The 26,577-nt window shown below is 37.3% G+C and overlaps 1 protein-coding gene across 1 annotated transcript in view; it reads left to right on the forward strand.

Annotated features, from left to right (window-relative positions):
• The first annotated feature begins 2,305 nt into the window (after positions 1–2,305).
• The window catches only part of LOC110794704 (protein PIR), a 28,494-nt gene continuing 4,222 nt past the window's right edge, over positions 2,306–26,577 (forward strand). The window contains exons 1-27 of the mRNA XM_056843793.1: positions 2,306–2,489; positions 2,608–2,694; positions 7,803–7,875; positions 8,628–8,692; positions 8,858–8,935; positions 9,622–9,741; positions 9,848–9,918; positions 10,462–10,554; positions 10,911–10,980; positions 11,119–11,183; positions 11,320–11,515; positions 11,643–11,794; positions 12,721–12,814; positions 12,955–13,170; positions 13,504–13,715; positions 14,952–15,099; positions 17,591–17,759; positions 18,020–18,096; positions 19,663–19,833; positions 21,472–21,548; positions 21,658–21,760; positions 22,732–22,851; positions 22,942–23,085; positions 24,016–24,165; positions 24,489–24,632; positions 25,181–25,268; positions 25,357–25,484. Coding sequence (XP_056699771.1) covers positions 2,641–2,694; positions 7,803–7,875; positions 8,628–8,692; positions 8,858–8,935; positions 9,622–9,741; positions 9,848–9,918; positions 10,462–10,554; positions 10,911–10,980; positions 11,119–11,183; positions 11,320–11,515; positions 11,643–11,794; positions 12,721–12,814; positions 12,955–13,170; positions 13,504–13,715; positions 14,952–15,099; positions 17,591–17,759; positions 18,020–18,096; positions 19,663–19,833; positions 21,472–21,548; positions 21,658–21,760; positions 22,732–22,851; positions 22,942–23,085; positions 24,016–24,165; positions 24,489–24,632; positions 25,181–25,268; positions 25,357–25,484 — 3,078 coding nt within the window. The 5' untranslated portion in view covers positions 2,306–2,489; positions 2,608–2,640. The remainder of the gene's footprint in view (positions 2,490–2,607; positions 2,695–7,802; positions 7,876–8,627; positions 8,693–8,857; positions 8,936–9,621; positions 9,742–9,847; positions 9,919–10,461; positions 10,555–10,910; positions 10,981–11,118; positions 11,184–11,319; positions 11,516–11,642; positions 11,795–12,720; positions 12,815–12,954; positions 13,171–13,503; positions 13,716–14,951; positions 15,100–17,590; positions 17,760–18,019; positions 18,097–19,662; positions 19,834–21,471; positions 21,549–21,657; positions 21,761–22,731; positions 22,852–22,941; positions 23,086–24,015; positions 24,166–24,488; positions 24,633–25,180; positions 25,269–25,356; positions 25,485–26,577) is intronic.

Genomic DNA, 26,577 nt, shown 5'->3' on the forward strand with positions numbered 1-26,577 from the left:
GAGTAAGCTTGTAGCTTGATATCATATGTTGCCTTTAGTATAATTCCTTGACCTGAGGTAGCAACAATGTATCTAAGGGTATGATGTAGAGCTGCAACATGGCCCAAGGTAGGAGCATTCATGAACTGACTCAATGTGTGTACAACATATGCCAAATAAGGCCTCGTATGTGTGAGAAAATTAAGTTTACCTACGATGCATCTGTAATGACTTGGAACTTAATACACCACCTTCAGATGATAATTTTAGATTCAGAGGAAGAGGTGTGATTACAGGCTTCACATCGAACTCACTCTCTTGTAATAACTCCCTGGTGAACTTTTGTTGTGAGAATACCAAGCCCTGATCTGTGTAACAAACTTCTATGCCCAAGAAGTAATGTAACTTCACTAAGTCCTTAATGCTAAAGATTTTATGTAGGTGAGTCTTGAGATTCATAATAGTGTCAGTATCAGTACTTGTAAGGATGATATCATCCACATACGCAACAACAATGGTGATGTTATTTCCATCATTCCTTAGGAACAAGGAACAATCATTCTTAGATTGTGTGAAACCTTGTGTCTTTAATTCTGTATGAAGCTTTGCAAACCACTGCCTGATGGCTTACTTAAGACCATATAAACTCTTTTTCAGTTTACATACTTCGCTGCTTTTGTGGGGAACACCATCCGGAACTTTCATGTAAACCTCTTCATCAAGCTTTCCGTGAAGGAAAGCATTATCCACATCTAACTGATACAAATCCCAACCTCTACTAGCTGCCAAAGCCAAAATGCACCTGATTATAGTCATCTTTACAACAAGAGAAAATGTTTCATTTTCAAAAACATATTAAAAAATTTACATATATTACTCCCTCCGTCCCGGAATACTCGACCCGGTTTGACCGGCACAGAGTTTAAGGGACTTGAATTGACTTATTTAATTTAATAGGTAGTAGTTGATAGTGGGGTATTATTTTAATGCAGTTAGTGGGAGGTGGGCTAAGAGGTGGGGTTGGGGGAGAGTAGGGGTTGAATTTTTAATTATTTTTTGTATGGAGTAGGGGGTAGGTGGGTTAATAGGGGTGAAGTGAGAAATAATATAATATTGTTAGAATATTTCCATTTTTAGAAACAGGTCAAGTATTAAGGGACGGTCCGATAAGGAAAACAGGTCAAGTATTCCGGGACGGAGGGAGTATAAATTAAATTAGGGATGCAACTTTTTTTAATTTTTTAATTTTTTTATTTTTATGTTCAGGCTTTAACAGAAAATTAAAAATTCATACAATTTTTTTTAAAATAACAGGGGTGCCGCCCAGAGATGGCGGCCCCTGCCATGTTGCTCCAGCTGTTTATGGGCGGCCGTGACATGGCAGGGGCCGCCATCTCTAGGCAGCACCCCCTGTTCGAACAAGCTAAAAAATAATAATAATCACCCATTACCTGACGTTGACCCGCCGCCGTCGGGAAGGACATAGGTCGCATGGTCATTCTCTTCGGCGACATCTCCGACAACTACTCCTCGTGCTTCCTCGACGCTTCTCTCCTCCTCCTCGTCGTGCTACCTCTCCTTTTCTACAACTCCTCCACCGCCGCTCAACTACGCCCAATAAAGTGTACTTGTCGATGCTTCACTCCTCCTCCGCGTCGTGTAGTTTTGTGTTTAATTTGGCGGCGAAACCTCTCCTTTTGTGTTTACAGTTGCGGCAGTTAACAGGGAAGGGAGGGGTTTCAGGTTGAAGGTGGGCGGAGATAACATGGAGGGGTAAAGGGGGAGGGGTGAAGTGAGGGAGGGGTGAATTTCTCGGTTGAAGGTGGCAGGGTTCCGGTTGAAGTTGGGTGGAGATAACAATGAAGGAATGAGGAGGGGTGAACGTGGGGTGAATTTCTTTTAAAGGGTAAAATGGTACTTTTATTATAAATACGCAGGCGTCTTTAGCGAATGAGGACGTCGAATAAAAACTTTTTAATTTTTTTTTTAACTTGCGTATCAAGTGTTTACGTATTTTAAGGAGATCTGAAAATAGAGAGAGCAAATATCACTTTGTTTTGTTTATTCATTGATTATATTTCAATAAATTTTAAATTATTAGTTAATGGCATAAAAGGAAATAAATCATATACCCCCATAATTCCGTATCAGACTCTTCTCGCACAGTCACACTAACCTAAAATTTTAGAAATAATGAGCCGATAAATCATTTTACCAATATATTTGCTTGTGATTACCTCAAAATACCCGCCGGGCCGCCCCGCCCCACCCCGCCCAATAAAGAAGTGGGGACGACACCGGTGGTTGAAACTTGAAAGGAGAAGGAAGTTGACGATTAGAATTACAGACAGGAGGAAGACCTGAAGTAGTGAAGTTTAAGTTACAGAAAAATACACTACAACCAACTTCACCTTCCCCACTACTCCTAAACCTTCCTCATTCTCTCCTCTACTGTAGATCTTAGTTCATTTCACCACCATATTTTCCGCACTACCACTCCCAATCTTCAAGGTTTTAGCTTCAATTTTTACACATTTTCATGTTGATCCATTGAAATTAGTTTTGTTTGATCATTGCCATTTTTGTACCAATTGCGTCGATTTTCATGTCGATTTTTTATAATTGCAGATTGAATAGGTTATCTTGCGGCATTGAGGAGCCATGGCTGTTCCAGTTGAAGAAGCCATTGCTGCTCTATCTACATTCTCACTTGAGGTGTGTATTTTTCTTTTTTAATAATTATTTTAGGGTTTTATTGTGGTTCGTTATCTATTTTACAATTTTAAGCATGTTATTCAAGAAATTAGCTGTGAAAAACTAATTTAAAGTGTGTGATTGAAGTCTATTTGGTAATGTATGCACCTTGTGTTTTTTTTTTTTTTTTTTTTTTTAATAGTGGAGGTGACGCCTGTTAAATTAGTAGTGATTCATCTGACGAAAACAGAATCAAGGAGATTATACTTAATTGGAAGACTGCCATTCTGGTATTTTAAGGTTATTCAAACAGATTAAGGACTTGTTGTTCGAACAGATTAAGGACTTGTTATTTGAACAGATTAAGGGGTCTGCGTATAGTTGGACTTTTCCCCAGACCTTTTGTACAACCTTTTTTATTTGTTTTACTAAATTTTCTGTTTTGTGTTTTTAATATTTGTGAAGTTGCTGCAATAGAATTGCAGAAAATCTTTTTTTTTGCATCTCATTGGATTTCCCTTTACAACCGAGGAACGTACAATATATACTAGGTGCATGATTTTTAATGTTCCTACACCTCAACAAGTTAAAAGCCAAAACAAATAAAATTTGTGATAGTACAACAAACAGCTAATAAATCCTTTGAACTAATGTACACCTAACTAATATGCGCAAGAGCACTACATGTGGTGCATATTTTCTACATCCCCTCCTCAAGTTGGACTTGGGATGTAGGACAAAGGCCTAACTTGAAAGATAAGTTTTTGTGCTGCCCTACACCAAGCTGATTTGCAGATTGAATAGAGGCAGTTTTAATCAGCTCCCCATCAACCTGATATAATCACAATCCAGCTTTAAATGCTTGGTACGTGCATGATAAACTGGGTTATGAGCTATGTAACTTGCAGCTTATCATCACAATAGAGGGTAATTGGTATATCTTCATGAACACCATCAATCCAAGCCACTTCACTAGCAATCTGAGACATGCTCCTTGATTCCGCTTCAGCTGAAGATTTGGATATTGTCTTTTGCTTCTTGGTCTTCCATGAAACCAAGCTCTTCCCAAGAAATATGCAATAACCTGTGAGAGACCTCCCACTGAATGCACATGTACACTAGTCCATCACAAAATGCGGTCACTGTGATGACTGATACAGCTGGGTAGAAAAGACCCCAGTCACTAGTTCCCTTGAGATAACTAATGACATGGAAAACAGCCCTAAGATTTGGTTGTCTAGGCTCCTGCATGAATTTACTAAGTTCTTGTACTGAATATGAGATGTCTTGTCTTGACTCTTGTCAAATTCAAATACAATAACTTCCCAATCAAGCTTCTGTAGAGTTCTGGTTCTTCCAAAAGATCTCCATCAAAGGTAGAGAGTCTTAACCCCTTTTGAAGTGGAAATCTTTCTGGTTTACATTCTTGTTAACCAGATGCATTCACCAAATTATGAATGTGTTTCCTTTGATTCAAAATAGTCCCGTCTCTATTCCTAGATAATTAAATACCTAGAAAGAACCTCATCAATCCTGGGTCCTTCACAGTAAATTTCTTGTCTAACACTTCTTTAAAAAAATCAATGTATTTTGTATCATCCCCTGTGATTAGTAGATCCTAGAAAAATATGCAGCACATTTAGTGCTCTTGTGCATATTAGTTCTGGTGTACATTAGTTCATAGGGCTTATTAGCTCTCTGTTGTACTATTCCATCTTTTATTTGCTTTGGCTTTTAGCTTGCTGAGGTGTAGGAACATTAGAGTTCATGTACCTAGTATATATTGTACATTCGTTGGTTGTAAAGGGAAATACGCCGCGATGTAGAGAAGATTTTATGGAATTCTATGGCAACAACTTCACAAAATATAAACAAAAAACAGAACAGAAAATTATCAATTTTCTTCATGGTATCAGAGCTGTAAGGTTATAAAGATCATAAATTTCTTGACTTCCTCATTGTTGAAAATTTTATCAAAAGAAAAAGAAATCATCTTTGAAGATGACTGGAGGTGAAAAACACAAAAATCAGAAAACTGAAAATGGATATGTAGATCTATTCTTCATAGCAAATTCTGAATAATGCTAAAATACCACTGGGAAATATCGGTTTTAATGGTGAGAATTTCTTAAACTGGAGCAGAAGCATCAAGCTTGCTTTATGATCTAAGAACAAACTAGGATTTCTTGATGGAAAAGTCAAGAAGCCAGGAGAAGCCGAAGAAAGTTTTCCATTGTGGAAAAGGAATAACTACATAATTAGAGGATGGATTTATAGATCCATGGATGAGAAGATTGCAAATAGTCCCACCTGCATAGATTCTGTTGAGAAACTACGGGAAGAAATACAGGAGAGGTGTGCAGAGACTAATGCATCCCTACTGTAGTCTTTGAAGAAGCAAGTGAAGAACTTGGAGCAAGAAAACCAACCTGTTGCTGAATACTATTTCAGGTCTAAACAAATCTGGGATGAAATCCAAGATGTTGAAGGGTTACCACTTACCAGAATGTTCATGCAAGGCTATGGAGAAGTTCAGCTGTAATCTTCTCAACAAGTTTGTGGAGATGCAAGGAAGGAAGAAAGTTATAGACTTTGTGCTGGGGCTAAACAGAAAGAATGAGAAAATAGCAGCAAATTTGTTGGCTATGGAGTCTCTACCAAGTCCTAACGGAGCTTTTCACTTGGTGTAACATGCTGAAAAACAGAAGCAAATAATGGGGGACAAGAAGTAGCCACTGAAGCGTTTGAAGCGAGTGCCTTTTCTGTGAGCAGCATGAATCAAGGAAATTTTCAAGGAGGTTTTCAGAAAAGCCAAAGCAAATAGAAGCTATAATAGTACAACAGACTACTAATAAATCCTAAGAACTAATGTACACCATAACAATCCTAAGAACTAATATACACAAGAGCACTATTTTCTTCAACTTGTTAGTTGTTATATTCGGATTCAAAACCGACCATTAATGATTTGTTGGTGTGTAGTGTATTGGTGTTGTAAAGTAACACAGAAGATGGAATAAGAAGAGTTGCTTACGTATAAGTGGAGTTGTATCCGTTTATTGTTTGTCTTTGTTTTTTTTTAACTTTTTAGTTTAAGTCTTTTATGGTTATTCAAACAGATTAAGGACTTGTTAGTTGGTGCATTCGGTTTCAAAGTCGATTATTAATATTTCGTCAGGATCGTATAGTAAGATGAAAAATGGAATTAGGAGAGCTATTTCAATAATATTTTAATGGGAGTGAACTAGTGTTGTGCCAATAATTGTCCTAAACCTTTATCATTATAATCTTCCGACTTTAATTTCGATCTACTTGAATCTATTTAAAATTTTCCGTACTTCGAGATTGGAGTGGATGTTATTGTCAACGGCGATAACAGTATTACCATTAAGTAATGTATATATTGAAATTTCTAGTTGTTATTTGATTTACTTTTATGTTGGGTTAGTTGATACTTTGAACTCTTGCAGGACAACTGACTATCATTTATGTATCCGGGTATATTAGTAACTGTTATGGAGGAATTTATGTTTAGATCTTGTTACGAACTTATGAAGAGCTGTAGGAGCTTAATGTGACGAGCTATAGTGTATGAACACTGATGCTTTATTGAACCTCATCCTGAGGCCTGCCCTTGACATTTATTTTCAGTATGAAGATTGTCTCTCATCTCAATCCCCGTATCTTTTTTTTTTGTCCAAGGAGTGTCACTCATGCTATCCGAGGAAGTATATTGATATCATCAAGGACATGTATGAGGGAGTTAGCACGAGTGTGAGAACTAGTGTTGGTAAGACCGGAGAATTTCCAATTACAATTGGAGTGCATCAAGGTTCCGCACTTAGCCCGTTTCTTTTTGTTATAGTCATGGACGAATTGACGAAGTCAATTCAAGATGGTATACCCTGGTGCATGATGTTTGCAGATGATATTGTGTTGAATGATGAAACGAAAGGAGTGGAAAGCTAGTTGGAGTTATGGAGACACACTTTGGAATCTCGGGGTTTTAGGCTGAGTAGAAACAAGACAGAATATATGGAGCGTAAGTTTAGTGGAGTCCAAAACAGAGAGACAGGGGCGATTACCTTAGATGGGAAAATTCTCCAAGGCTCTGAAATGTTCCGTTATTTAGGATCTATTACCCAAAAGGATGGGGAATTGGATGGCGATGTGGCTCATAGAATCAAAGCAGGTAGTGCCACGGGGTTCCTATGGGATTCAGGCATGCCCCAAAGATTGAAGGGAAAATTTTACCGCACGGCAATTCGACCGGCGTTGTTATATGACACGGAATGTTGGACAGTGAAACATTGTCACATGCATGAGATGAATGTGGCGGAGATGCGCATGTTACGTTGGATGTTTGGGCATACAAGAAAAGATTGTTTGAGGAATGAGATTATTAGGAAGAAAGTAGGGGTTGCACCGATTGAGTTTAAGATGATGGAAAATCGTTTAAGATGGTTTGGACATGTAAGTAGAAGATCAGGTGATGCCCCAGTTAGGAGGCTAGAAGGGTGGGAATTGATATAATTGCAAGGGGTTGGGGAAGATCTAAGAAAACTTGGAGGATGGTGATTGAGCATGATGTGAGCCTTCTTGGGATCGAAGAAAATATAGCGTTGGATAGGATAGAGTGGGGGAGAGAATATACATTGATGACTTCATTTGACTTATACAACTTCCATTTTGACTCTTCTTACTTTTTCTTCTTGCGTTTTTTTTATTTTATTTATTTCAATTTTTTTTATATGCTGTTTTGAAATGTACTTATTTTACTTATTTATTTTAAACTTTACTTATTTTTATTATCCATTATAATATTTTTTATGTAATATATATATATATATATATATATATATATATATACATACATTTTCCTCTTATCTTACTTTCATTAATTCCACTTTCTCCCTCTTCCTTGTTTATTTTTTAACTTCCTGCTTCTTTCTGGTTTGATTGGTGACAATGACGATCTCCTACGACGATTCATGTTAGCCGACCCCAAAACATTTGGGGCTAAGGCTTTGTTGTTGTTGTTGTTGTTGTTGTTTGAGTGTCACTCATGCACCTCCTCGTTTAATTTTTGCAATAATGTATTTATTTATACATCTTAAACATCTTTTTAGGATGATCAGCCCGAGGTGCAAGGTTCAGCAGTTTGGGTGTCATCTGATAGAGGTGCAACTACCAGTCCAATTGGTAAGTATTTTTGTTACATTTTTTAGTAACAAAATATTTGTAATGTAGTGTTTCTCTTTAAGACTTGGACGTTTTACTTTTATTAGTTGTCTGTGTGGGTTACAAAATGCACAAGATGGAATGTTTGGTGTTGTGTTTTTTGTAGGTAGAACATACATTGCTAATTGCTAGGAGGTTCTCGTTTTGATATCTCTTCCTAGCTTATAATGCATCAGATTTTGGAATTCCTGATTACAAAAAGTATTCACACTATTGAAAGATAAAAATGACCCTGGTTTGCAAACCAAATTGCAACCCTTTAGTATATTTGCTTCTGTGAAATTGTTGTTCATAGTAAGCTTGTAACCTCATCAAACTGATCAAAGTAGCTTAGTATCTGAAGGATATCTTCAAACAAATTTTGGAGCCTCCTTTTGGCCAGAAGAGCATTGTTCTGAAGCACTGTAGCCTCAGCCGCCAAAGCAGATGTATTACCCAGGTCAAAAGCTTTGGCACAAATTGGTGTTCTTTCTTAATGTCTCGGATCACTGATCCTGCAGCAGTAGAGAAAGATTAACAGCACCTTATTCTTAAAAACTACTCCTTATATACCTTCAACAGGAGGGGTTCATCAACATAAATGGTTCCAAATTTTGAATTGTTACCATAACTGTTAGATGATGATATTTCTGCTAATTTGATATAGATGGAAAGAGGATATATTTTCTGTTGACGAGCTTTTTTTCCTCTATATGACTTTACTTTATTTGCAGAGTATAGTGATGTTGCTGCTTATCGCTTGTCTCTATCTGAAGACACCAAAGCTCTTAATCAGCTGGTATGCACTTTGCCCGCCAGCCTGTACTTCTAGATCTGTGAATGTCTAAAACGAACATATAGTTTTCATGTATAAATTGCCTTTTCAACTGGTTATGTTGAATTTATGTGATGTGCTACTGCTGATGATAGGGACACCATTTAACATATTTATATTTTCATGCAGAACACTCTTATCCACGAGGGGAAAGAGATGTCATCTGTGCTTTATACATATCGGAGTTGTATAAAGGCGCTTCCTCAGGTGAATTTCTTTACTTCATTTTTATTTTTTTATTTAACAGGATTCCCTTGGTGATTTTTTTTTTTTTTGAAGTACTATGGGATACAGTAATCCTCCCTAATTATATTCCATTCAAACCCAAATATGTTGAAATTCTTTTGCATGTTAGAATTGTTCTATTACTTCCTCCATTTTTTTGTTTTACCATATCCCTTCTACGAATCTTTTGATTAGTTCTACCATTTCCTTTTTTGGTTGTTAAAATGTTGTAGATGACAATACTTGACTTCACCAACCCTCTTTCCTATTTACTGACTAGTCACATAGGTGGGTTTGCTTGTCGTACTATTATTATATAATCTCTCCTACAGTTTGGATACTCATATGGGTGGGTGAATTGATCATTTCACTATTACCCTTATTAAAGTAGCTAATCACAAATGGCAGCATTAAAATAAATAAATTATGGTGGAAGTATAATTTATACTAGCCGACCCCAAATCATTTTGGGACTAAGGCTTTGTTGTTGTTGTTGGAAGTATAATTTATACTGGAGCATCACTCAGGTAATGTGTTGTCATTTTTCCAATTCTGAACCCTCTTAGTACTTCATCCTTAAACTTTTTCTGTATTATATCTAAATCTTAAACAAAGACATCCCTCCCACCTTTTTTGTGTGTGATTCTAACAGTTGGGAACCATTGCAGCTTCCTGATTCCATGAAACATAGCCAAGCTGAACTGTATTTGGAGACATATCAAGTTCTGGATTTGGAGATGAGTCGTCTACGCGAAATTCAACGATGGCAGGCATCAGCAGCTTCTAAAGTATGACCACTTTATGTGCTTTCTCCTCTACCTATTGTTACTTGTACTGTATCTCCTTTGATTATCTTACCAAATCATATATATAATTGCCTGTAATCTAATGCAGCTAGCAGCTGACATGCAACGCTTTTCAAGGCCAGAGCGACGCATCAATGGCCCTACTGTAACTCATCTTTGGTGAGTAAAAGTAAGAAAATAATTTGGTTGGCAGTAAGATTAACTATATCACAGTTTAAACATATTAAGGTGTCGAGCAAAGGGTTTCTGCCTCTACTAGTCTACTACTCTACTGTCCCTGTAAATTTCAGGTTCTTTAAAATGATATTCTCTACAACAATGGATGATTTTGTTGGGTGTCATACCAAAAAGTATCTGAAATTCTGTCCTATTTATTTTACGAAGCCCTATTTATATTCCTATCTTTATCTTCTGGCTCCTATCTGCTTACAACATTCATTAATGAAGAATGTTTCAAGTTCTAGCAAAAAGGACTCAAAACGTTTTCAGTCACCATGTAAAATCATTTTAATTGATCAGAAAATAAGTTCATGTTTCTCCAAAATGAGAGACTAGCCATCATGAAAGGGGTTTCCATGCTAAGTATAAACTTCAAGTAATGTAGTTAATTCTTGTTCTTGTTTTAAGGACACCTTGTCTTTCGCCAAAAATGTCTTTTCATATTATTTTCAAGTGTCCTTGAAGCTGTTTTGTATGCTACAGGTCCATGTTGAAGCTGCTGGATGTTTTAGTGCAACTTGACCATCTTAAAAATGCGAAAGCTAGCATACCAAATGACTTTTCTTGGTACAAGAGGTATGCTTGCTAATTATAGTATTACACCATATAGATCTAATTGCTATTTCTTTACTTCCTGCTCTTCTTGCTGTATAATATGCATGGATTAGTCATATTTTATTCACCTTTTGTGTCTATATATAGAAGTTATAGGTGCATCTTTCTTTAGTATTTGATAGTATTATTAGTGTTGTCTATATATTAACTGCTCTCTCCCTTATCATCTTTTGTTTCCATTGTTATTTGAAAGTGCTTTGATGATAAATTTTTTTGAGGGAGGGGGGGTGTGGAGGAACTAGTGGATATCTGTCTGTCCAGTTTTATTTGACAGTGCATTCTATATTGACTCCCGCTGTTGACAAATTTGAATGAAGGACGTTCACTCAAGTTAGTGTTCAGTGGCAAGATACTGATTCAATGAGGGAGGAATTGGACGATTTACAGGTATTGGTCAATTATTTGTACTTGTCATGTCATGCTCAGCACATGTTTAATTCAATATTTGAATCTTTAATAATTGATCAGTCAAGTTTTATGGAGAATACTTAACTTCAGAGTGTACTTCTTTTTGGCTGTCGCTAGATTTTCTTAAGCACAAGGTGGGCTATTCTATTGAACTTGCACGTGGAGATGTTTAGGGTGAACAAGTATCCTGACATATACAAGTTGCCGTTTGTATTAAGGTTTTTAGGTTTTGTAAGTAAGGTTGTTTTATTTTAGTGGCTGGATAGATTTTAAAAATGCTTTCAATTTTCATCCTGGGACTTCCTTAACCGTTGATAGTGTAGAAGATATTCTTCAAGCTCTGATAGTCTTTTCTGTTGAGTCATTGGAGTTGGATTTTGGACTTCTCTTTCCGGAGCGACATGTTCTCTTGCGTGTCCTTCCTGTTCTTGTAGTCTTAGCAACTACATCAGAGAAAGATACCGAAGCACTCTATAAGAGGATAAAAATCAATCGACTTATTGGCATTTTCAAGGTATATTTCATAGTGTTCCCATAAATTCAAGACTTATACTGTGCTTCACTTCATTCAAAAGTTTTTGGATTCTAGAGTTATGTTGCAACAATTGATGCTTGACTTTTTCGATCCTGATAATGCGCAGAGTGATCCAGTTATACCTGCATTTCCAGATCTCCATCTTTCTCCTGCTGCTATTATGAAAGAGTTGTCATCATATTTCCCAAAGTTTGTTAGTCAAGCTCGTCTTCTAGCTCTTCCATCGCCACACGAGCTTCAGCCTCGGGAGGCTCAAGAATATCCTTTTATTGTTTGTTTTTCTTTCTTGATTGTCCTATTCTTCATAAGCAATATTGCTTGCTTGCTATCTTTATCCAGCTTAGCATGCACACATGTAATTATCCATTTACACGCGTACATACACACACACACATCCATGCATGTTTGTGACTGTGAATGTCTGTGCACACATGTAATGTTCTATTTTAACTTGCCATTTCCCATCAGGATCCTCAATCTCTTTCTCATGCTGTCTCTCTCTCTGCTAGTCTCCCCTGTTCTATTTTTCAGTTTGTTCCTTTGATTAGATTTCTGCTGGTCAGATAAATTTTCTAGTCTAATGCTTGAAGGATTGATGGTTTTATGTCTTTTCCTTGATGCTACAAGTATGAGATTCAGTTGTCCGTATCATATATGGACCCCAGTGATCTCTTTCACGAACATAAGTTTTGATGATTGCCTCTTGTTTATCCTGTGGCTTATATTTGGAATGCCTTTTTATTTATATTATTTCTGATTGAATGATAGTACTTTAAGTTTTTGAGCGAAGATTTCCTTGGTCTTATATACTGTAAAATGGCTTTTCTGGCCTCTGGCTCCTCATGCGATTTTCAGGGTATAGGTATCGGGTATATTGTAAGTGAACCCAGCAGAGGAATCAGAAAAAAAAAAGAGTATCAAGCAGGAGTGATAGGCTTGAAGCTCGTTGCTCTGTTTCACTGTTCTTCAGTTTCTATTGCAGTTGTCTGTTTATCATCCTCTTCTTTTATTTTCTGTGAAATCATCAACTGTTTTTGGCTGAATGCAAGTGAATCTTGTTTATTGATTATGAATGATCTTGGCAGATATTCATGTCTCGCCTTATGTAAATACAATTCCTAGGTACTCGAAAATCTTATATGCAAAAGAATATCAATTTTTTTATATTCCTTAACTAACTTTACTTATCAGCGACAATATCTTATAGTCAACCATATTGGTGCCATTCGGGCTGAACATGATGATTTCACAGTTCGTTTTGCTTCATCCATTAATCAGGTACATCCTTTCTGATGCTTAATTGTTCTCAACCTTCTCTGTGGAGGCATGAAGCACAATGCTAATTTGTGCGTGTTTTTATGTAAGGATATGCTGATATTTAAAGTTCATGGTTCTGATACTTTTTTCATATACTGCAGTTAGATTTATTGAAATCCAGTGAGGGTGCTGAAGTTGAGTGGTCCAAAGATGTCAAAGGCAACATGTATGATATGGTTGTTGAAGGATTTCAACTTTTAAGCAGATGGACTGGCCGTATCTGGGAACAATGCGCATGGAAATTTTCTCGTCCTAGCAAGGATCAATCTTCCGAAGAATCAAATAATGCTTCAACATTAAATTCTGATTATGAGAAGGCATTTTCTTGTTAACTTTCTTAGTCTTGTATTTCATATAGCTCAAATGTGTTCCCACTTGCCTTGTCTAATTATTGGGACATAAAGCAAAATACTTCTTATGTAAAATGACTTTATTCTTTTGGGGGGATGGACAGTGCGATGGGTGTCAGAGGGTGGGCAGGGGAGAATATTGTTCACCTAGGGGGCCAGTAGCCCAATACTAATGGCAACAAGCTAACCCCCGAAAGTGGAGGCTAAAGGAATCATTCTTCCCTCATAATACATATGCTTCTTTGTTGAAGTAATGCCAGTATCTTTTATTTTGACTGATAATCGTTTGTCTCGCTGCAGGTGGTGCGGTATAATTACAGTGCAGAGGAAAGGAGAGCATTGATTGAGCTTGTTGGTTATATTAAAAGCATTGGATCGATGATGCAGCGTAGTGATGCATTAGTTGCTGATGCCCTATGGGAAACAATTCATGCTGAAGTTCAGGACTTCGTTCAGAATACCTTGGCAACTATGTTGCGTACTACCTTTAGGAAAAAAAAGGATCTTTCTAGGTGGGAATCTGATTGACGTCGATCAGAATCTATTGTTTTAATATTGTAAAATCTGCAGTCTTTTCATTTCTGTAAAGCATCCTCTGACTCTGGGCCAATAGTAGGGACATTATGCACTTCATAGAGAAAAGGATTAATGGCTAGCCTCACTTGGCTGTGGTGATGATTGATGAAGAACTTCTCCTTTGGTCCTTTGGAAGAAAATCTTTCTGGAAAGAATTCAAGTCGATTTATCTATCATAAAAAGTGGCTAATTTTTTGAGCTAGAGGTAGTAGCCAAGTGGCAGCACTCGTCTTTTTGAGGCTAGGGTGAAGCACTGGGATCAAATTTCATGGAGGGTGGGGTAAGGGAGGGGCTTTGTGAAGTTGAGCCATGTGGAGCCTGCAACTCTTGGAGTTTGTGCTCCCAAAAAAAAGCCTATGTTTGTTTATGGTAGGGTAGTGGCTCTACAAAATCCAGCATAGTGCATGATTCTACTTTTCTAGAGTCTAGACAAAGACTGATTCCAAAATTAGATCCCACTACAGCCTACTAACTCAGAGAATTAACACATTGTCATTAAGATGGAGTTAGTTCCTAGAGATTTGGAATCAGAGGTTGAAAAAGACATGCAGAACTGCAGGATATTGAATTTTGTTTCCCATTAGATCCCCATTTATCTTGCTCCAGTTCTTCCTTGTATTACACCAACCACTTCTCTCCTTGACAATCGTCCTAACCCACATCCATCCTATCTCCCCTACTCAAACTTCCTCATCCTCTCTATTCTCAAGTGCTCCAGTAACCTGACCCCATTTTCTTTCTCCTTGCTCCTCACCCCCCCTCAAGCACAGCTTCCAGTTGCAGTTATTAGGGAAGGCTTCCCAGCCCTCACCCAAGGGAATGGAAGCGTCTCCTCACCCCCCCCCCCCCCCCCCTCCGGGGAGCAATGACAGGGTTTAGGGTTTTTAGATTTGGCGGTGGCTGGGTTGTGAGGAAGATTTAAACTTTAACCCTCTTTGTGTGTTTTATTAAAATTTTATTCTTATAAAAAAAATCTTGAATTAGCATCCAGTACAAAAGTTTTGTTTGCGTATGTAACATCAGAAAAGGATGGTAATGTTTCTGTTCAATTCGACATGGCATCACTGAGTTTTTCTTTGGTTTTCTCAAACATTGAGTGGTGCTTCTGTGCCGTTTCTTCTACTGGGTCCATCCCTCTTCCCCACCTAATATTTAGCATTAATCTTTTTCAGGATTCTGTCTGATATGCGGACCCTTTCAGCAGATTGGATGGCAAATACAAGCAAGCAGGAGAATGAGTTGCATTCTCTACAGCAAGAAGGTGAAGAAAGTAAAGGGAGCTACTTGTATCCCAGGCCGGTTGGACCAACAGCAGCTCAGGTGTGTTTACTGTCTGCTACTTTTCCTTGAAATTCATTCATGGTAGCTATGATAGTAGTTGACAAGATCCTTTCTTCAATGGTTTTAATGAGAGAACACATTGGGTAATTGGTGATGTTTGGCTCAACATTTTGAAAAGAGAGAGATCAGAAAGGGGTTTGATGGGCTGAGCCGTACCAGTGAATCCTTGGACTCAGGGACTCAGCTAAGTTATAGCCCTGTTCAAGATAACATGAGCCCAAACCAAGCTCAGCATTTACTGAGCCAAGTCCGAGTGAAGTGCTATTTGGCTAGGACAGGTTTGGATTAGCTCTTGGTACTTTGTGTATTTTAGTATAAAGGATAGACAACTTGAACTAGGTTGTTAGGGATTTAAAAGAACATTGAGTAGTAGAGCTTATCCAGGGTTTCATTTATTTTTAGCCTTTTTGCTGCTGTCACAATCATCGTTCTTTCTGAGCTCATCCGTAACCCTTTTCTGTATCCTAATTTTCTTTGCCTTAAAAATTCTGAATTCCATAGACGGTTTATTCCTCCTTCTCTATCCATGCGAAAGTGCTTTGGCTGTTGGCTCTGGGTTCGTTACTTTTCAGGTTCGCATCATTTGATGCCAAAATATGAAAGGTTAACATGCAGACTTGGTTGCATGTCTTTGGCTTCATCAACATCAAAAACTTGATGAGGATGCATGAGGTTTTTAAGATTCTTTTGTATCCAATTTTTCAATGTCATTGTTCTCACTTCTTGTTGCAACTTTCAAGCGTAGAAAGGGATTTAGTGAGAAAGCATATTGATTTTTCAATTGCCTTTTTGTTTATTTGGCCAGGGAGAGAAAGCCTGAGCTTATCCAAGTTGTGAGCCCAGATTGAGTTGTGGCTAACAACCGCTAACTACTGGTAGCTCACAAAGCTTGGGGTGAACGAACAATGGCTTGAGTCTACCGAGCTCAGGCTTGGCTGTTCTTGTTCACACCTTAAGTACAAAGTCCAGTGTTGAGTGCTAAATAAATCCTACAGGATAATTGGCAGGGCTTCTTGGAGATGTCACATGTATAATGAAAGTTCTTGGTTAATGTGTTGACTAAATTATTAGGAGGAAAGGAGATAGCTAGCTAGCTCTCTTCTGGAGCCCTCTCTTGGCGTCTATTTGCAAGTGTCTAGCTTTAGAGTTTAGACTTTCAGGTCTACGTTCTGAGTTTGAACATATGGATAAGGTGGCTCTTACTTCATAGGAGGATTCAAAGGGCGTTCTTCTTGTGTAAGATTGAGGCCTTTTCACATATTTTTTTGTGTTATATCATCTCAGGGAAAGGAATTGGTGGTTTCTGCTGTTTATGGTCCTTCATACCTTGGAAGTAGGCTGGGGTGTTCATAAAAAATCGTAACCGCGAACCGTACTGAAAACCGGAAAAATCGGATTAAACGGGCGGTAAACTGAACCGAAAAAATAACATAAACGGTTACGGTAACCGAACCGACAAAATTACGGTTAAATGGGTCGGTTACGGTAATCGAAAAACCCAAAATTTATGTTTTAAAAAAAACTATTCATTTTAATTTAGTTGGAGGTGACAAAATCACTAAATTATATAGGTAAAGCATTTTAGTAAAAAAAAATGTTTGTTTGTGCGCTGCTAGCTCAATTAGGTACTTACTTCTTAGGCTCTTAGCCCATTAGTCCATTATTGCAAAAATGAGTACGTGACTTCGTAATTTTGTTTGAACATGATGAACTTGTGTAATTTTTGATGTTATTTGGACTTATTTTTGTTTGACTTGATCTTCTATTTAAAAATGTTATTTCTTGTAAAAAAATAATACGTAAATGCGATCCAAAATAGAAATAAAAAAAATTGAATAGTGGTTTATGGTTAACCGGGTAACCGTACCGAAACCGCAGTTAACCGTTTAAACGGTAACCGGTTTAAACGGTACGGTTACGGTTCATGAAAATGTCGAACCGAAATTTTCGGTTACCGAACAGAATCAAGTTTCGGGACGGTTAACCACCCATGAACACCCCTTAGTAGGTGGGCTGGTGGGTGTTTTAAGAGATCAAGTGCAATTGCCCAATATGAGGAGCTTTGATTCTTATATAGGGATTCTCACCTTGACATCCTTGAGTGCTTGCTCTTTCAAGTTTGAACTCCCTATTTTACTGATCCCTTCTAAGAGGAAATTCCAAGAAATAGAACAACCACGTCCCACTGCAAACTTACAATAGGACAACAAATTGAGGCGTGGGAGAAGACTTGTGAGCACCTCCTCTGCCCTCATTTTGACCACAATGCATACTGCCACAGTGCCACTTTAATAACAAAAAGAAGTCAAATGCTCATCTCTCTTTTTATCTATTTCATTATTTCTGTTTCAATTGGTACTAAGACATGCAAGTTGATAGTTATGTTGCTTTTCCTCTTAATTCTTTTTCTTCGAGAGGTACCTAGTTGTTTCAACATTCTCTTATGCACTTGTTTCCTTCCAAAATTCAGGTCCACTGCTTGCAGTTCCTGATCTACGAGGTTGTCTCTGGTGGAAATTTGAGAAAGCCAGGTGGGCTCTTCAGCAATACTGGATCAGATATACCTGCTGAGGATTTGAAACAGTTGGAAACCTTCTTTTACAAGCTGGGCTTCTTTCTGCATGTGCTGGACTACACAGGTTATCTTCTGTTATTCACACTCAACTCATTTTCTCTGCCCCTTCGCTTTCTTATTTGTTGACATTTTTATTTGTGTATATGCCCCTCAATACATGTTGGTATTCCCTGAAATAATAAAACCAAGAGCAACTGCTACTCTCTGCTGTGATGTTAAATGTTGATGTACTTACAATTTCAGTTTTCGAAGCTACTAGACTTGCTAGCTTCTTGAGCAATTATTATTGATGTAGCTGATCTTGGCTCTTGATTGTGTCTGCAGTGACAATAGCAACACTCACAGATCTTGGCTTCCTTTGGTTCAGAGAATTTTATTTAGAAACATCCCGTGTCATCCAGGTAAAGCAGGGCAGAACTCCATGTTGGGAAGTGATAATTCTCAAGCTCACTCAAATCTAAATATTTATCTTGTTTATAGTTTCTTAGTCAAATGTAGTGTGTTTTGTGTCAAATAGTTTATATGTATTGCATTCCTGTAACTGATGAGTTGTCGTTTACACTTAGCCTGCCAGTGCTGACTAGACTGAAATCCTCTTCTAACTACGATTGTAAAGTTGCTTTTTATTAGTATTTATGTAGGAAAGTTACATTGACTTAAAATTTGCAGCGTAGTTGAAACTAGACCCATAGATATGTTTTGTTGATGTATGTTGAAGTGTGGCTGCTGGTAGTAAAATTAGGAAACCTTATCTGCTGATTGTTGTTCTGCGCTTCTTTACGAGTAAGTATCTTATAGCTTTCCTATGTGCACATAATACCGAGTAAATATTTCCTTGTATCTTCCGCTCTTCACACTTTTTTTGTCTCAGTCCTAAATGCATCAACATCAACAATTTGCTAATGTTTCTAAAGAGTAAGGAGGCTCCTCTCTAGAAAGGTGGATGGGGGTGGGGCATCAGATGTTCACAGTCTCGCCCCAGTAGTAACAGAGAGTTATTTCAAAATTCACTTAAGTCAAATTGACAACTGATTCTGCTACTTCATGCTTCCTCCGACACATCCCATATTATTTTTCCCACTTGCTTTTATTAGATGTCTGAAATATAGCATACTTGTCTGTTCAAAAAGTTGCTCTTATCTTTTCTCTCTCCAAAGAATCCAATCCCACACTTTCACGTCCTTTTTCTTCCTTAGCCCTCTCTCTCTCTCTCTCTCTCTCTCTCTCTCTCTCTCTCTCTCTCTCTCTCTCTCTCTCTCTCTCTCTCTCTCTCTCTCCCTAAGCAGGGTCTACTTTTCCAAAAAAATCTCCTTTCCTTGTCTCCGCCTTCCCCATTCTATCACTTGTTTGTTGTTTTATAAATTTTCTGTAGTTAAGATTGGTGTCAAGGATTTGAAGAAGGATTTGGTAGTAAATGGAGGAAGTGAATGCCCTTAAGTAGGAATGTTTCCACGGAATAATCTAAAATTCATTCCACATTCCTCAAAACAGCAATCCATTATCATTATATTTTCTGTCGAGGGAGGGCGGGGGGGATTATAGCCTAAATACTACTTTGATATAAATATGTAACTTAAGATTAAAAATAGGAATATGGAGTATTGTTTTAGGTTTGCTTCTTCTGAACACGGAACATGCCCTTTGCAATGCTACTGTAAAAAGTTGTTTCAAAATAATCCTTACACTTGGTTAAGTAGTGATTTGATCCTGGGGACCACCTACGCAGCTACTTCTGCTCCAAAATTTTGTGTAGAATAGACCCACCATCACACTTAATTCTGTTAGCTTTTTCTGTTTAGCACAAACTTGAGACCTTCAACTTGTTTCCTTCTGATTTCCTCCTGATTCAAATTGATTACTTGTGTATAGCATTCCATAGTTTAACACCCAAGTTATCACACGTCCGTAAGCATGACACAATACTATATTTCTAAATGAAATGCAACTGATTTGTTGCTTGATTGCAGTTCCCAATTGAATGCTCTCTTCCCTGGATGCTAGTGGATTATGTGCTTGAGTCTCAAAATGCGGGCTTATTTGAGAGTGTTGTTATGCCATTTGACATCTACAACGATGCTTCCCAACAAGCATTAACTGTGCTCAAGCAGCGCTTCCTCTATGATGAAATTGAAGCTGAGGTAGTTTTAGATGTCTTTTCCCTTCCTCACCCCCTCGCTGAGTCCCTTTAATTGGATATGTGATTTATTTATTGCTGTTGTGAATTCTTGCATGTTCGCTGTCTGTCGGAAAACTAATTGCTTCTGATTTATCAGTATTTATAGTTGTTGCTTGTCATTTGCTTTTTGGATTACTATTCTTGTCATCATAGATTTTTCATGTTTCATTGATCAAATTACAGAGTGGTTGAATGATTATGTGAATGAGGGGTAGCTAGTTACATCGTGACGGGAAGAAAGATGAGAAAGTTAAAAGCTGAAACATGAGGAAGACATAACTACTGGAGGAGGGTGTTAGTTATAATAAGGATGATGGGGTTAATGTGATTACAAATGAGGACCTATAGTTGGTTAGATCACCTTTTTGTCTAGGAATATATTTTTGCTTGTGGGTAAAGTTGCCTATGTTGGAAGGTTTGGAGTGAAAACCTATTTCTATTGAGGATAGGAAGCATAAGAGTAAGGCCTTTTGACGAGCAGAAGTTGAGAAGTTTTTTTTTTCCTGCTGTCGACAAAGAGATCTGTGGGAACTAATGGCTTCATTCGTGTCCTCCTGAGGTCAGTAGAAGTTTTTAAAATGAGGCCAGCGTCCTTATAGCATCAAGGATGATATTTTAATTATTTTTCATTTTTCAATATAGCTTATCTGTAAGTGAATGAAGTCAACATTTGTTGGTTTGGTTTCCAATTAATTTTTTAATATGATCCGGAATCTTTTCATTCATATCCAGGAGAAAATAATAGCTCCCACCGTCCTCTATTATTTGTCATATTAAGGGAAAGAAAATGAGTGCGGCAAGTTGCTGGCAGCATCATTTATTTAAATTTGAAAAAATTATTTTGATTCATGGCATTTCTGGTGCTTTTCTATATTATCGTTAGAAGTTGGTACGTGTCTTTGACTCTTTTGTCTTCTAAAAAGGGGAAAATATTGCAACTGTCAGTGAAGTATTCTGTTAAGCATAAGGACAAGGAATCCTCTCAATAAATCAATGAGAAAAGGAGGTGCGCCAATTACACTTCATTAAAAGATGACTGTGAAAATACCTGCATAGAGCAGTTCTAGTCTATCCCATAAATAAAGCTTAACCAGTCACACCCACTAGTTCTACTGCAAAAAATCCATTCGTTTCTCTTGAAATACAAAATCAAAAGGACTTCCAATCTGATGTCCAAACAAGACTCTTGTTCCCTTGGGGCTTGGGCTATCTTGTATCAACTTGTTTCGAAGACGCAGAAACTACAGGTATTGTTGGCTCTCACTACAGCCACAAAAAGAAAAAAAGAAAAAACATGCATTCTTGGTCCAAGAAAATTTTCCCTCAAAGATCCAGTAGTTTGCATTTGTAGATTTGCAGTACTTATTTCTTGATCCATCAAGTTTGTCTTCAATGAGCATGATGTACTTAATTTACAGACTAATTTGTAATTTCTGTCTCCTCTTTTCCTTTTCTAGATTTCTTCTATTTGAAGATTATGCATAGAAGATACTGATTGCAGATAACATTGATGTACTACTTATTGATTAGTGCTCATATCACATACGTGTTTCGTTGGTCATTCTGACGTGGGGCTTGATACATCTGTCTCTTCTTACAGGTGGACCATTGTTTTGATATTTTTGTATCCAAATTGTGTGAAATAATTTTCACATATTACAAGAGTTGGGCAGCGAGGTATTGCTGGCAGCTGATCTGTTTTCTTCTTTTGCTATGATACTTAAAGTTACCTTCTAAAATTTGATACTTCACTAAAACTTTACTCTTTGTTGCTTTCATATGTTAGGGAATTGCTCGACTCCTCATTCCTCTTTGCAGTGGACAATGGAGAAAAATATTCTGTGCAACCTATGAGATTCAACGCACTATTGAAAATGACTAGGGTAAAGGTGAGCATGGTTTTGCAAGTTGTTTGGGATGGGATGACCATGACTCGACATAGTTTTGTGATCATCCACCTTTAATCATCATGGTATCTCCCAGTGACTTGTTCATTTAATTTTGATGAGTAATATTTGACGTATACCTAAAAGATAAAGAGATTCCCTCGAGCTATCATGTTACAGTTTGTCTACAAATAAAATAAAAAGTGCTTCCCAGAACATAGCACTTGATTCACCCTATAATAGCCTAAAAGATAAAAAAATCTTCGAGTTGTTTTCAACTTTTCATCAAATAGATAATAAACTGAAATATTTGGAAGAAGTTTAACTGGAATCACTAAATGCCTACGTGCTGCTAAAATGCAACAACTATATCTTAAATCTTTCTGCGGCAGCTACTGGACTGTCGAATCATAATAACTGCAGATTGTCATAGGAAAAGGTCTTCAAATGTTCCATAGAAGCTTCTGAGGAATTTCCTTGACTGACTGCTTGTTTGTGTTTGGCAAGCACTTCTATGCTGATATTCTTTTCCTTCTATTGCTTGAGGACTTGTGGTCCTCCTGGCTCTGCATTACCTTATTTTTCTGTAGGATTTCAAAAGAAAAAATGAGGTAGATGTTTTGTTTAACTTGATATTTTCTGGTTTTGTAGGAAAGTGAAATTATATCTTTTGAGACCGGTTACACTTGAAAAGTTAAAAGAGTAGAATCTCTCTTTTCTTCTTTTGCCAAAAATATCAAATGCTATTTGACAGGAAATTGAAAAAAGGGTGATGTTCACTGTATGAAAAAAAAGAACATTAGATTTTTATAAAAGGTATCCTGTCACACAACAACTACACCCATGGATCTTGCAGTTGTTGGGATCTGGAAAGGAGTAAAACCTCAATATGTTCTATTTGTTAGTGATCTTGAATAAGTTTTTATTGGCTTTCTTGCATCAATAATCTAATATTGTTAATGATGTATATGTAGTTACTGGGAAGAAGTATTGATTTGAGATGCCTGATCTCCCAACGTATGAACAAGACATTCAGAGAGAACCTGGAATTTTTGTTTGATCGTTTTGAGTCCCAAGATATCTGTGCTATTGTGGTGAGTGTCTGAATTTTTCTGTGATTCTTTTGGATAATGTGCCATCAAAAAACTATTTGTTCTCATCTCTGAGTATTTTTTTATGCCCAGGAATTGGAAAACCTCGTTAATATCTTAAAACATGCTCATAAGCTGCTGTCTGAGGATCTGACAATAGACTCGTTCAGTCTGATATTCAGTGAGATGCAAGAGAACATATCTCTTGTTTCATATTCAAGCCGACTTGCATACCAGGTTTAAATTCTACCTTTCAGCATATATGATTGTTACTGTGTCACTCATAACTTACGGCTCTAGTAGCTTGATTGTTCCTTTGATTGTATGTTTATCTATCAACTGGTATAAATTTACTTATTATCGCTGCTTTCTGTGAGTTCTTGGATTTCCTTTTCCCCCTCCACCCCCTCGATGGAGAGAAAAGTTTAGATCTGATCCTTAATCGTCCTTTTTTGTTGGAGTTATGTTTTTGAAATTTTTTAGAGTTATTTTTTTGAAATTTTTTATATCACGTGTGTTCGGAGGTTTCATTGACTCAATTGTTTGTAGGCTGTTATCTAGGAAAGCAAGCTAAACTTAGTGAGTATGTGATTTCTTTGCTATAACCTGGGGTGTTTGGGCATAAATGGAACTCTAAATTTTAAGCACCATTTTTTGCATATTGGAGTATTTTGGAGCAATGGCCCTTCTGATCTTATTAGTTTATCTGCGGATGTAGATGAAGTTAATGAGTTTTAGACACTGGTTGAATAATACGGAAATGGTCATAGTTTGAAGTTCTTATTTGTTTGAGTCCCGTTACTGGTGACAAGCTGTCTTTCAGTAGCCATTGTACTCTTTTGTTAGATGTTCCTTGCCATACAGCACATTTCTTTTTGCCCCGACCATGAATACCATGTTATGTAGCTCTTTATCAAAAGGTTGTTGTTAATTAAAAAAAATGGAATTCTGTAAGTTTATCTCTGTTTAATGTAGAGGTTGGTTCTGAGAAGACTTTTTTTCTTGAATTGTTTGTTGCCTCGTTGTTTCTTATCTCCTTGTCAATTGATTTTATTTTCTGAGGTCATGATAATATAGGACATGTTTCTTATTGCAGATGCCAGTGTTATGTGTATCTAGCAAGACCAGCACCACCCTTGACTGATATTATTTTCCTGTCATTTGTAGATCTGGACAGAGATGCAAAATGATTTCCTACCGAACTTCATATTATGTAATACTACTCAACGATTCGTCCGATCACCAAAAATGTCCAGTGTTCGAGTTCAGAAGCCATCAATGCCATATGCCAAGCCAAATTTTTATTGTGGTAACCAAGTAAGATGAATTTAATTGACTTCTTCCCTGGACTCAACATGATTCTTTCCATTTTATATGAGCAACTTAAAGCTTTAGTTCACAGTAGTATCATTTTGCATATGGGATACTAAACACTTTAGTTGTGAGGCATCAACCTTAATGTTACTGTTGCTCTGTTGTTGAATACAATAGTAACTGCTCCTATTTCCCATGGGCATGAGCTGCAGTCTGTCATCTATTTTGTCTTAGCACTCATCTTCTCACCTTATTGTTGCAAAGGCAGAAAGAAACTCTTTACTTAAGTTTCCATTTTCTTTCTTTTCTGTATTACTATTGTTCAGGATTTAAATTCTGCACACCAAAGTTTTACGCGGTTACACAGTGGCTTCTTTGGAATGCCTCACATGTTTTCCATCGTCCGCCTTTTGGGAATCCGGTCTTTGCCATGGCTGATCCGTGCTCTGTTGGATCACATATCTAATAAGGTAAAGTTTCTTTGTCTACAAGTAGCTGCTAAAGTGTTTCTCACTTATACAACAATGCCTCGGTATTTATCCTGCTTATTGGTGGGGTTAGGAAGTTAATAAGTATCTAGTGGCTCTAAGTGTTACCTAATACGTGGTGCTCTTTAATAAGCAGAACGGGTACACAAACGCAATTCGCTACCTAATTATGTTACATTAGCCCAAAAGTGTGCCACAGAACGAGTAGGCCCGTTCCAATACGCGTGTTCCCAATACGCAATTCGCGGGGGGTACTGATGTATTAGGTAACACTGGTCATTGGGCTCTTTATTTTGTAGATGAGAATGACATTTGTATTGGTGCCATGTGTTTTTAAGGAAAGGTTAGAAACATAAAAAGGAAAAGTGATAACACTTGATGGTTTGTAACCCCTTCCCCAGTGAGAGAGGGGGAGGGGGTAGCAGTCTCCTTAAACTGAAAACTGATTGAATCAGGGGATGCATGTACGTTAACAAGCCTGTTTCTTTGATCCATATCTGCATCTTATTTTGAGTGACTTAATGGAACAGATAAGTTCTCTTGAAGCAATGATTACAGGATTGCAAGAATCGTTGCCCAAATCAATAGGTCTGCTACCTTTTGATGGTGGTGTTGCAGGTACCTTCTAATGGAAAGTTTTGGTTTTTTCGGCCGGTTTTTGTCTTTCCATTCTTGCAGATTAAAGTACTAAAGTTTTAATGTCTAGGGTGCATGAGATACATAAAAGAGCAGCTTAACTGGACCTCAAAGACAGAACTCAAGCAGGAAGTTCTTCAGGGAATAAAGGAGATAGGAAGCACATTGTATTGGATGGGTCTTCTAGACATTGTATTGGTAAGTCCTATAATATGCTTTATGTATCCCTAATTCCCTAGTCCATATAGGCTATGTGTGTATGAAGCTAAAATTAGAACTATTAAACATTTAGTAAGCATTTCAACGCCTATCAAGTATCTGCGTGTGATTTTGTCAGCTTTCCAAAATAGGATATGTATTCAATACTTATCCTATCGTTTTTTATTAAAGATCAATATAGAAATTTTGTACTTGTAAGAATTGCAATTATTAAAGTACTGTCATAAAATTTGAAAGGTTCAGTAATCCTCAATCCTAATATAATGAAAAGTAAAACAAATTGACCTACTAACTGTGTTGTTGGTTGGTTAGGCTTGATCCTTTAAAATGAGACCACGGCAGAAGATCATAACAGGAAGACCAGTGTATTCCAAAATCCAATATACAGTTTGCTTTATGCCTTGAGTCCCGACCCTTCTTGATAACCAATGCTTTGATTTGATAAGATGCCGTATTAGCATAAGTTAATATGCTCAGAATTAGCTAGTGCAGGAAGACAGGATAGGAGGGAACCACTTTGCAGTACTTAGAGGAACTAAGGTTTTTGTTTATATGCAAATTGACGTCCCTGCTTTGTCCTAAACTTGGAGCAGGATAGTTTTATCTCCCCCCCCCCCCCCCCCCCCACCCTCCCTGCTTTCTAAAGTAACCAGTAAAATTAGATTAGAGCTCTAATATCCTATACTCCATACTTCCTCCATTCTCTTAAAATTGCAACACTTGATATATTGATATATAAGAGGAGAGAGAAGGAAAGTGGTTAAGTGGGTAGTTTGCCCCATGTTATTACCCAAAAAGCAAGTGTAAGTTTTAAAAAACCCTACTTACACTATAAAAACCCACTTGCAATAATGTAAAAGTTACTATATAAGGAAGTGTTGTAATTTTAAAAGAATGGAGGAAGTACAATATAGTCACTATCCATATCTGATTGATAAACATGCCGCCTGCCGTTCATGATTTGCATAGCAGATGAACGAGAAACAAATCTTGGTTTTCTTAATCATATGTGCTTCTATGTCATTTTCATTATAAGGTACATGGCATGAGCGTGATAACCAAGTTACTGGTT

The sequence above is a fragment of the Spinacia oleracea genome, chromosome 4 (genome assembly GCF_020520425.1).
Source record: "Spinacia oleracea cultivar Varoflay chromosome 4, BTI_SOV_V1, whole genome shotgun sequence".
NCBI lineage: Eukaryota > Viridiplantae > Streptophyta > Magnoliopsida > Caryophyllales > Amaranthaceae > Spinacia > Spinacia oleracea.